Raw genomic sequence first — 12,203 nt, forward strand, 5'->3', positions numbered from 1 at the left:
CAGTTTTTCTTTTTTGTCCTTGCTAACCAGTTCAAGTGGTTTTTTTCCATCCTTTTAGTTACTCCTCTCTTTGTAGTATTATCTAGTTCATGTTGATGGCATGGATCTTCTTTTGCATCTCTATAAAAATATTTAGTGTTTCTTTAAAGCTTTCCAACCCTGTTGCCCTGTCAGCAAGTAGGCTTCTGAGAGTAGTAACATTTTCTAATGAAACTGAAATTTGGTGTCAGTTCTAATAGTGCCCAAGATCCTTCATTTGTGCCATTTCACCCTTACAATTTAGATACCAGATTTCAGTGTCACTCACAGGATTTACCACCTCCTTTCTTCCCTTTCTACCTCTGAATTTCTCTTCAGATCGTGTGGTTTGCTTGAATTTAGTGCTAGAGGAGCCCAGTGGTGCCCCTTGCTAGTCAAGCACTCTAATTCTTTAGATCCACTTAGGCTTATTCTAGTTTGTTGCATATCTTGACTTGCCTTATGGAGTGTTGTGTGCACAGCAGCTCAGTTTTGACAAGGAATATGGACAACTCTCTAAAGGAAATCTATTTGTTGTAATTTGAAAGGTGTTTTGTTCAAATTATATAAAGAGCTAATACACTGGGAGGTGAAAACAGGATTGAGTAATCCAGGCAGACAATAGAGGTGCTGTCCAAGAATGCAGGAATGGTATCACAAAAGCCAGTGCCCATCTGGAGCTGAATGTGTCCAGAGACACAAAGGGGAAAAAAGTGTTCTACAGGTCTATCAGCAGCAAAAGGCAAATGAGGGAAAGCTGGGCTCACTACTGCAGTGATCTGGTGACACAGAATGTGGAAAAGTCTATTACCCAACATTGTTTTCACCTCAGTTTATGGGTAAGATTTTCCCTCAAGAATCCCAGGCCCCTGAGACCTATGGGAAAGCCTGGAGCAGTGAAGGCTTATCCTTGGTAGAGGAGTATCAGGTTAGCAAACATTTCAAAAACTGGGATCTGCACATGTGCATGGTGTCTGATGGGGATGCACTTCCAAGACCTGAGGGAATTGGCCCATGTAATTGTGAGGTTCATCTTTGAAAGATCATGGCAGTCTGAGACATTCAGAACTATGAATATTGTTTATTTTGGCTTTAACAAGACTTTTAGCAGTCAAGTGTAAAGGGAAATGCAAGTCCTGCATGTGGGAAGTGATTATTTTATGCACCTCTGTTCAGTATTGGTGAGACCATTTTTGGAGTGCTGTGTCCTCTTTTGGACTCCCCAGTACAAGGTACACATGGACACACTGAAGTGAGTCCTGTGAAGGACCACAGGGATGATTAAAAAACTGGGGCATCTGTCCTATGAGGAGAGGCTGAGAGAGCTGGAATTGTCTATCCAAGAAGAGAAGGTTTGGGAGAATCTCTTCAATGTGTTTAAATATCTGATAGGGAAGAGCGGGGAGTGTTTGTTGTGGGAAATTAGGTGGAAATGGAACTCTTTCCTCTGGTAGGAAAGGAAGCAGTGGGCACAAACTGAAATACAAAAAATACCATCCAAATGAAAAGCTTTTTCCCTGTGTTGCTGTTTAAATACTGGAATAGGTTTCCCAGAAAGATTGTAAAGTCTGTGTCGTTGGATATAATCAAAATCTGACTGGACATTGGCCCTGGGTATGTGTTTTGAGCAGAAGAGTTGGACTAGGTGATCCCCTTACATTCCAAATATAAGGAGCATATGACTCTTTGATTCTGAGTTATTTAGCCATGGACTACACAGGAGTGTAAATACCTTTGTTATCATGTGTGCAAATACCTCCATGATGTACACACAACCTTTCCAAAGAAATCACATAAAGGATTTATTGTCAGAGCTTCTTAGCAGCATTTAATTTATTTTTATTTGTTTTGCCAAGACAAAACAGCAATATCCCATTATTCAACAGCACATATAGGCTAGCTGGGTTTATAACATTATGCAAATGAAATCCAGAATTAAAGGCTGTAGAGAGGACTTTCTGAAATGCTCCTGTATAGAGAACTGAGCACAGAAAATGATGAATGTATGTTTTTGGTGTACTTGCTCATCTGCATGCATCGACAAAGTATTATTGGTGGGTTTTTTCCTCTCCAAATTTTGCTATTTCTTTCAAATTTGTATGTCAGTTATTTAAAATACAGCAAAGATTAATATATTTTTCCTCAATAAAATTTTCTTAAGTTTTAAAAACGCAGGGCTTACCATGTTCAGTAAAAAAAGGAATGCTTGGAGTTCCTAATCCTTTATTTGATTTGGATAAAAAAGTTCTCTTCTTTAATGGTCGTAGTATATACTCTTTTTGTCTATTATAAAGAAACCAGAATACTCCAGAACTCTTCGTGGTCTGGAATTCAGTGGAATTGGCAGGGAAACCTTCTCCGGGTGTAGAGAAAGAAGCATACTCCTTTCATTCATATTCTTGACAAGCCTTTTAGTTGTCCTTAAAGGTATTTTTAAATCTTCTGACATGTGCCTTCTCTCTGAAAAGTTGGCTGGTCAACATCTTACCAGGAAATACTGAAGATGACAGTGTATAAAACTAGCTGGGGCTGTGGCAGTCAAAATACAGACGTACCCAAACTCATAAAAGATGCAATGTCTTTAGGATGAGTAGATGTCATGTGAAAGGCAAGCATAGAAAACCTATTTTCAAGCAACCAGTGATTTTAGATGCTTTCAAATCTAGAAGTCCCAGTATAGTCTCTTTAAAAAGCCTGATTGTTGGAGAATGCACATTTGTAGGGATTTACAGATCTTTCAGTCTAGCACTCACCACTATTGGTCAGAGACAGTCTCCTGAGCTGGGCATCAGGTTTCAAATTAAATATACAGAAGCATTAGTTCTGCATTGTAGGAGTGATGGTGGGAAGGACGGTTGGGACAGATGGAGACGAGAGATCTCCAGAGCCAGGTCTTGGAACTTGGGGTTTATTGCAAAGGCCTTGGAGCAAGCACCAAAGAGGAGCCCGAAAGAGAGAGAGCAAGAGAGAGAGGGAAGAATAAGAGCAAAATGAAAAGAGGACAGAAGAAGAGTAAAAGAAGATGAAGTTCCCATTACAATACAATACATTTTCTTCTGTGCTGAATATTCTAATTCATACTAGCCAATCTAGTACAAGATACAAATCCTATAGCATTTACATACAGCCCATAAGAATCATTACATTACTATACTGTGTTACATTTTAAACCCTAAAAACTACTCTGTGGACCACTTCTGCCAAGCTAGTAGGGTCTGCTCTGGCCCTTGGACCTGTCTGCAAGCAGAGGATATTGTCTAATCAAAAGGGGATTACCCTCAGTGGCCATACTATTGTTTTCCAGTTGCTCAGTAACTAAGGCTTGGTATCTCAAAGCTTGCTTTCATTTCAATCTCGCTTATAGTTTCCTTATACTCAAAATCCTTTGCCAGGCAATCATATTTATAAGGGTTTTGTGTTTCATCTTCACCAACACTGCACCATTAAAATGAGAGCTGGAGTGCCTAGATTCTGCTTTTTGTTCCTGAACATAAATACTATACTTTAGCCATCTTGCTTTTATTTTAGCCATGCTGCTTGTCTTTCTTGGTCTTTAATCTTCTGTTCTCATAAGCTTATTCGGGAGCACTTCAGCAACTTTAAATTGCTGGGAATTTTTAGTTCTTGTACACCTGACCATAGGATAAGACTTAAAAACCTGTATTTTGTTTTTGAATCTCTGGAAATTAAGTACCTGGTGCTTATCTGACATTCAGCTGTCTAGACCTTTAAAAACCAGGACTTCTGTTTTAATAGAAACTGGGAATCTCATGTAATCACACATTAAACTGATGCTTTTAAAAGGGTATTTAGTATTATGATCTGAATCAGTGGTAAAAGTGGTATCCTTCATGGAGAGCTAGATGAAGTTGTTTGGCATTTATGGATTCTCAGTTCTCACTTATTGAGCTTTTGAATTGTATATCTGCCTTCAGGATGCAAATTTGAATATGATGACCTTTGAGCTAATTATTTAGTTCATCTGAGATACCTGAGGATTTAGATTGGTATTAACTAACACAAGTTAATTTGGGGACTTGGACTTAAATTTTCTTAAATTTTCAGCACCTTCATTTTCATTATCCCTCAGTTTGTGATTGCCTAAAATGGTCTTGTGGAGATTCATAGCTCTCATTTTAAAACAAACATAATCCTGCAGCAGACTTGTTTTTATGGAAAATATTTTGTGCTTCTTAAGCTACAGAAGTAATTAATGGTCTTTCTGGGGTATTCAGAGCCCTGAAAAGTCCATTTGTCTTAGTTGTGCAGTGAAAGGACATGTTTTTCACCAAATCCATGTTTAGGGTAGGGTTGGCCTTCAGGCCCTCTAAACTTCAGGTATGAGCAAACCAAAATTTGAATTGTGCAACTGTTGTCTTAGTGAAACATCTTGTCCCAGCACAGCAATTTGCACAATTCTTTCTGTCTTGCTTTTTTTTTTTTTTTTTGATTGATTGGTTAGTTTTTGCTTTATTCCACCAAACCCTAAATGAATGCCTAAAGAAAAAAAAGTAAAATGTAAATTCTCTTTGAAGTATCTTAATGGCACTGATCCTGAGAGTGGCAAGCATGATAAATGGGATATATTTAGTTTGCAGTCTCCTCCATGCATTCTCCTTCTCTTTTAATGCTTTCATGAAGATAAATTGACTGGGTCTTTATTTCATGGTATATCCCAGAATTACATTCTAGAAGGCTATTTTGGCAGGCTGCAATTTGAATGCAGTCTATCCCTGTGACCACTTTATCAGAAACTATGGAGATTATGTTAAAAAACAGATTAGCCCCTGCCATTTTTTCAAATTGCCCACATAGCATGAAAATTGAAATAGTTGTTAAAACCTTACTTGTGGGTTTTTTTTTTTTGTCACCTTCTACTTAGCACTACAACTTTCTTAAGATATACCAATGTGCAAGCTAGTTAAACTTCCATAGTAATGTGGAGTTTCCCTCCTCTTTGCATTAGCTTGATGCAATGTGCTGCGTGCTTAAGGAATTTCTTTAAATCCCTTTATGCATTTACTTCTGCTCAGAGAATCTTACAACCAAGGCTTAGTAACTTTGTTTAAATCCTGCTGTTGTCTGTTGCCATTACTACACGACACAATAGCTCTTCTCTGAATGACAGCCTCTAAGTGAGTTTGTTAAGTAGCACAGCGGGATCCTGTTTCCTAAGTGAAACCTCCCAAGTCTCTTGACAGTATGAATAACAGCATAAATCATCTTTTCATTAAATATTTATGCTTCCATCCTCTGGAAACATTTTATTCTTCTTAGGTTTTAAAAAGCTTTTTGTTTGGGGGAAAGCATGAACTATAAATAACATTTTCATGTTGGTTTTTGCCAGAGACCTATTTCCTTTGTTTCAAGAATACATCTTGCTTTTTTCACCAGGTAAATTAGCACTGCTCAACTACTGGCGTAATGAGATTGAGACTTGTTGGAAAATCTGCCTGGCGTCTGTCTTTTTAGCAAGAAGAATAGCCAGTAGCTGTGCATGTGGGTGCATGTTCCTGCAGAAGAGAGAGCCAGCTCCCTGGTGTGTGTGCTGGTGGCTGTGCCCAGGGCTGGCCTTGGAAGGGGTGGCCAGGGCTCAATAAGGGAGGTCAGGCAAGCGTGGGGCTCACTGGACACAGTCACTGGAGAGACCTCTGCTTGCAGCCTTGATGGAGCTGGAGAATGTCAGTGGACATGCACATGCCAGTGAATCCCTCCTGTACAGCACAGACCTGTTGAAGCATCACGGCAGGGATGGGTGGGAGGCTGACACAGCAGTGCTGGAATATCAAGAGCCTGTGTCTCCTGGTGGCTGGGCTTCTTTAGGCATTTGTGCTGGTGAAGGCACTGTCCTCACAGAAGATGGTGTCGTAGTTTGTGTGATCATTATCTTGGAACTGCCTGAATTCCTGAGTATTTTGACTGGTATCTTGGTTCAGGAAGGGGTTTATAGGAAACTGCCATCCAGCTTCATATGCCTAAAAGCTTTAGAAGTAAAAGTTTACTCTCTGAATAAAAGTTTCTAAAGGAGAACCAGTGGATCCCTTTGGCCAGAAAACACAGCAGCGTAAGTACAGTAGCTTACTAAATTGCTGCTATTATGGTAGTAATGCTGAACACTGCAGTACAATGATATCTTCCTGGATTAACAGCTTGGAAGTTATTTGTGTGTCTGTTGTTTCACAGTTTTGCATGCAAGATGCTCAGATTAATTCTTGTGTTTTCCTAGATCATTGCTTTTAAAATTATGTTAATTATCTGGGCAGTCTCCCAAAGTCAAGGATTGAAACCTGAATGTGGACAGCATTGTAAAAAGTGATCTTCAAGGTTTATGAACTGCAGATAATCCATGCACAGGATTTTGAATCACAGCAGAGAAAAAAAATTGGGTTAGGGAAGGTGAAAAGCAGTATGAGACAATAATCTTCACATTGGGCTAATGGATCCACAGTTTTAAGTTCTCAATTTATCAAAGCAGTATATGTTCAAGTCAAGTATATGTTCAAGTCAAGTATATGTTCAATTTTAAACTGAGGTTTAAGTGGTTTGCTGGACAAAATCCCCATTCAAGGTGTTTCTCCAATGTATTTGCTATTATTAATCAGTCTTTAGTATGAAATATTAAGCTGATCCTAAGTTTATTTTGTAAAAATCTGAGTCTCCTGTTTCAAGCATCAAGACCATGAACATTTATTTTTTTAAGTTTCCAAAGCAAGCAGGGTTGTTTGCGTACCTCCAATTCTGACACTTCCTGGGCTCAGTACAGTTGTGTAAATATGGATGTAGATAGACCATCTGAGATATCTTAGAGTGTCCCATAGGACCTTAAGCTGCTAGTCCAGAAAAAATGTGAATGTCCCAGGTCCATGTCATATCAGACAGTGTTGTTTCAAAATCCTCACACACTCCAAGCTGTTTCAAATTGTACTTTGTGTACCGGTGTTTAAGCAACTGAATCAAAGCCCTGTTGGATCTACTGGTGAAGGGCAGAAGAGGTGACATTTAGCTGCCTTCACATGGGGAATGCAGTATCTTTGTAAACAGCTTTTTTCTCATAGTCTCAGTTCTGACACCTGCCTGCATGCACACCCAAGCCAGCTCTTGTAGTGTGCATGCAAGGGAAATCTCCTTCAGTTCTCTCCTCGCCAAAGATTTATTTACTTAGGGAGAAAATATCCAAGCTATTCTACAGATACAGTTGCAGAAAAGAAGTGAACATAAGTGTAAACTGCTGGAACAAAATAGTGGGAAAAGAGACTATTTTTTACTACTATTTTACCTTCTTTTGTAAATTGCCTCAAGACTTGGAAGTGAAAACTGAGGTCTTTCAGATCTAGCTGGAAGAGTTTCAGGGAAATGCTACTCCTCAGCTGGAAGATACTTCTGTCACAGCACAGCCAGCAGGGCAGCTGTAGTTTAGTCATTACTTCACCGCAAAACCAGTCAGTTCAGTTTAAACAGGCCTAAGGAAATTAGGGCGATTACTGTAAGCCTACTGGCTGGTCACTAGAGACTTGTACTATGAAGGGTTTTACTTGTTTGTTTTGGGACAGTGAGTCCAGCACCAAAGAGTAGGAAGTGATTTGGCACAAGACATCTTGCTTAACTTAGGCCAGGTGTTTCTCACGTGGGCATCTGACTGTGGCATAAGTGAGGTACAGACTCTTTGGTAACTACTGTCCAAATTGCTACCATGTACACTCCAAAAGTGAAGATAGCTGGCTTTTCTTCTTTTTCTTAACACTGCTGCAAAAGTGTTTTTCCATTCCTAGTGACACTTTTTGTGGTGGTAGAAATAGTATTTTCCCTCTGATTCATTTTATAAACAATTGTGTGTGATTTGCAATTTCTGTCTCAATGAAGTCTGTTAGTCTAAATCTCATAAATAAGATTAAATTAGGCATTGATTTATTTTAAATATTTTAGTAATAAATGTAAAATTGAAATTTTATGCTATTTTAGTTTCTTTAGTAGTTTCTTTATCCTTGCTGTTTATCCTAAACTTCCCTGTAAGTCTGAACCTATATAGTTGTTAACCTCTGTAGCTGTTAATATAACTTTTCTGCCTTTTTATTTAACTGCTTTCCCACTATCTAGGAAAAACAAAAGGCTTTTGATCTTCATTTAAAGCTGCAGTTTTTATCCACTGTATTGCAGCAGGTGAGGAAGCTTTGTTTTGTTTGTGTCTTCTTACATCTCTTATGTAGTAAGAGATGCATTAACGTGATATTGAGGGTTTCTACATTTGCCAATCAACATTCTTAAACTCAGAATGTTTTCTTGGAAATATCAGGCCTGAAAAATCGTACCTTTTGGCGACAATCAATAATCATTGCGGAAAATTATTTTATAATCACAGTTAACATGTTGAGCAGACTGGCTCCCTTGTTTGGCCTTGTGATGAAAATTTGGTTTTGTCAGTAAAGAAGAACAGAAGACAAAGATAAGGTGTACGAGCTTTCTATTCTCATGTACTCACCTATATTAAGAAATTTGGAAGGGAGTTTTACTGACCATAGTGATCTTCAAAAATCTTTCTAAGTTCTCAATTTAAAAAATAATTAAAACCCTTAATTCATTGTACAGTTTGTACAGTAAGTAGATATTTTCTCACTTTGCTGCTAGTGACTGTTGCTTATGATTCTTTTAGGCAGAAAGAGGCTTTTATATTCTGTGCTATTTAAATCTCAGCTTATGAGGATCACATATTAAAAAATATTTTCATTATATTCCCTGAGCAAATATATGCTTATCTTATATTTCAAAATACCTGCTATTTTTAGTATGTCATATATCATTCTCTCAGTTATAAAATAAGAATCACTTTTTTGTGTTAGAAGTTGATGCTTAATTTAACATGACACTTGTCTCATTTTTTTCTTTTTTCATTGCTCTTAATTTTGTCCTATGAGTTTTAATCATCTTTTAATTATCTTGATTTTATTTAGTAAAAATATCAATGGTAACATTAAAGAAGAAGTGTTTTTCCAGTTGTGTAATGTCATCAGTATGTGTCCATTGTATATCAGAATCCTGTGTGGATTTTTAGATGGAAATATTTTAATTTCCAACTTAGCCTATAATATTTCATCCTTGAAAAATCACTTCCATTCTCATTATTAGAGGCAACTTGTCTCTAGAAATAAGGCATTAAATATTAATAAGCATAACATCTGTAACTATATTAGGACAGTGGATTGGATTAGTAAAATGTAATATTCAGCATTACCTAGCACAGTCAAAAAGAGAGACTTTATTTCTCTGTGTTATACTTTGGAGACTATCAGTAGAATAATAGCTCTCAGCCTGTAAGATAATTTGGCTTTCTTTTTCTAAAGGAATGCCCATAAATGAAGATATTGATGATAAAGGTCAAGGCAGGTAGTCTTAAACTTGAAGAGAAGAGTAATTCTTTCATATCACAGATTACCATGGTATACTTGTCTGCCATCAAACAGCCACGCAAAATTTTGCCTTTTTTTTCCCCACAATTTTCATGGTAATGAGTAGTTAGGGCTCACTTTTGGGCCAAAGATCGTTTGAAGGTCAGGGTTGACAACTGCCACAGATAGCTGGGCATTGATGGCTCTTTTCTTCCCACACTGTGACTTGTGTCCCAGATTTCGCTAGCCTGTGAAGGACTTTCATTGGGCTTTTCAGGGCCTTCTCAAAACTCTACAATGATCATTGAACTTCTCAATGAACTCCAATAGGGTGGGGAGATGAAGGAGACAGATTTGAGGTTTGATTTTGTTTTCACCCAGCTTGAATTCAGTCAGGTTACTCTGAAAGGATGAGTTAATCAGTGGCAAAGCAAAACTTATCTTCTCCCCTCCCTATAAATCCCTATAAAAGAGGGATATCGACTGTGACTCAGTGCATGATATAACGCCTTGACACTGGAGCTAAAAATGATTGCACCACAAGTCATCGAGGATGTGGTCAATACTGCCAGGACTGCTAGTGATGGAAAGGTGTTCTTGCTCTACTTCTTGATCTAGCTGTTGATGTCACTGTTCTCTGTTGAATTGCAGGTCACCCCCTTCCACGGTCTTTAAAAGAGCCTAATGATTGCATTGTAGTGGCAGGAGAAAAGAAAACAATAATGGCTGAGTACAAGGCAGAAAAAAATAGCGCTAGTGATAGAGAACTGAACTATTTTAAGAGCATCAAAAATAAAAGTCATAATGTTCATGCAAAGGAAAAGATGTGAAAATGTTACAGGCTGCTGAGATGCATAATACACTTAAAGCTCACCTGCTCTTAGCAGTTTGGGTACTTAATATTGCTTCAGTTTTATCATCCTGTTTTCCTTCTATTACATGTGCCAGAATGCAAATACTGGTCTACAAAGCACTTTCCAGTGTAGGATGCTTGAGTTAAACAACACAGTAAATATTGTCAGCATCAACAGGGAAAGGAAAGGAAAGGAAAGGAAAGGAAAGGAAAGGAAAGGAAAGGAAAGGAAAGGAAAGGAAAGGAAAGGAAAGGAAAGGAAAGGAAAGGAAAGGAAAGGAAAGGAAAGGAAAGGAAAGGAAAGGAAAGGAAAGGAAAGGAAAGGAAAGGAAAGGAAAGGAAAGGAAAGGAAAGGAAAGGAAAGGAAAGGAAAGGAAAGGGAAAAGGAAAAGTGGCTAACAGTCAGCAAGACCACTTTGACTTTAGACCACTGAAACATAACAGGAATAATTTCCATCTGACAAACAGAAATGACAGTAATGAAGTTTTACAAGATATTTGTTATATTCAGTGCAAACATGTATCTATGTTTGCATACATGCACATTTTTAGCATTTCATTGGTTTTAAGACTCAACCACAAAGAACTCAGAGAAATCAAGAATGTTCTTTTGACTGTGTTCTTAACATTTGGTGACCATGGATATTAATTATCATAAAAAAGATAAATGCATGTTTTCCTCATTCCATTAGATGCTTAGTCTCACATTCAATAAAAAAAAAAAAAGATTCTTATAACTATTAGAAACATTCATACTTGGTCTGCTGCATGGATTTGATTTGGGAATGGTGGTGTTAATTCAGAAGTAGGGTAGCACAGCTGAAATCCGAATGCATCCCAGAGTTTCAAGAAGAATGGTTGCACTTAGCTTTCCTGTGCAGGATATTTGTACCAGAGATTGCTTTCTACATCTACCACATCCATATTAGTTCTCTGACTTGCTTGACAAGACAACATTCTGTGTCATGGCATGACAGCTGTCCCTGTGAGTCACTTAGAGGTGCAAGCAATGACCTTTCCTGCAAGGGCAAGATAAATCAGATAACCAAGAGGTGTTTGGAGCAATTTGAAATCCACCTACCTACCAGGATGATCTTGATGTGTCTGTGTCTGTGAATTCCAGGTGATTTTTATATGGTCTTGTAAATGCTCAGTTTGACATGGGTGGTCAGGGAAGGGAGAGGTTTGTGAAGTACTAAAACCCTGCAACACATTTTATTTTTTTTATTATTGTTTTTTTTAATTTATTTTGGGGTTTTCCCATTACACATGTTAAATAATTGTATCTAGAGTACCTTACTATATTTGCAAACTGACCATTTTGGAACATGAGCTGTTTTAGCAGTTTTGCATAGTTGCTCAAAAGGAGGGTAAAACATACAGAAAATCATTACCTGAGTATCCAGCTTTTTACAAATCACATTTCTGCACCTATGGAGGATTAGAGTGGACATTTGGAAGCATTTCTTCACTGTGAGGTTGCTCAAACATTGGCTTCCTAGAGAGGTGGTTAGTGCCCGACCCTGTCAGTGTCTAAGAAGCATTTGGACAATGTTCTTTAATAACATGCTTTAACTTTTGGTCAGCCCTGAACTAGTCAGGTAGCTGGACTAAGTGAGCATTCATCACCTTCCAAAAGAAAAGTTATTCTATTCTATTCTATTCTATTCTATTCTATTCTATTCTATTCTATTCTATTCTATTCTTTGCTCTTGAACTACTTTTCCCCTATCCATTACCTATTAAGAAGCTAGGGTATTTTTCACTCAAAATCTTGATTTCACAAAGGTATCTATCACAGACAACTTTACCTGGAAAACAGAAAAAATATTTTATAGGAATTGGTCTGTGGAAAATGCCAATAGGGATTATCATATTGTGGTATAAAAATAACTTTTTCTAATTTAATTTAATATTTTTTTTGAAATTCATCATTAACTACAAAGGACAAT

At 37.6% G+C, this 12,203-nt stretch overlaps 1 protein-coding gene across 6 annotated transcripts in view; it reads left to right on the forward strand.

Annotated features, from left to right (window-relative positions):
- MYRIP (myosin VIIA and Rab interacting protein) overlaps positions 1 to 12,203 on the forward strand; it is a 208,362-nt gene that overhangs the window by 184,005 nt on the left and 12,154 nt on the right. For 3 of the 6 annotated variants that reach the window (XM_077178002.1, XM_077177997.1, XM_054646900.2), the window contains exon 12: positions 8,113 to 8,175. The exons of 2 other annotated variants lie outside the window; for them this stretch is intronic. In XM_077178002.1, coding sequence (XP_077034117.1) covers positions 8,113 to 8,175 — 63 coding nt within the window. Of the gene's footprint in view, positions 1 to 850; positions 947 to 8,112; positions 8,176 to 12,203 lie in introns of all 6 variants that reach the window. One more of the 6 variants, XM_077178005.1, reaches the window with a different exon arrangement.

Source organism: Agelaius phoeniceus, chromosome 1, assembly GCF_051311805.1.
Source record: "Agelaius phoeniceus isolate bAgePho1 chromosome 1, bAgePho1.hap1, whole genome shotgun sequence".
Taxonomy (NCBI): domain Eukaryota; kingdom Metazoa; phylum Chordata; class Aves; order Passeriformes; family Icteridae; genus Agelaius; species Agelaius phoeniceus.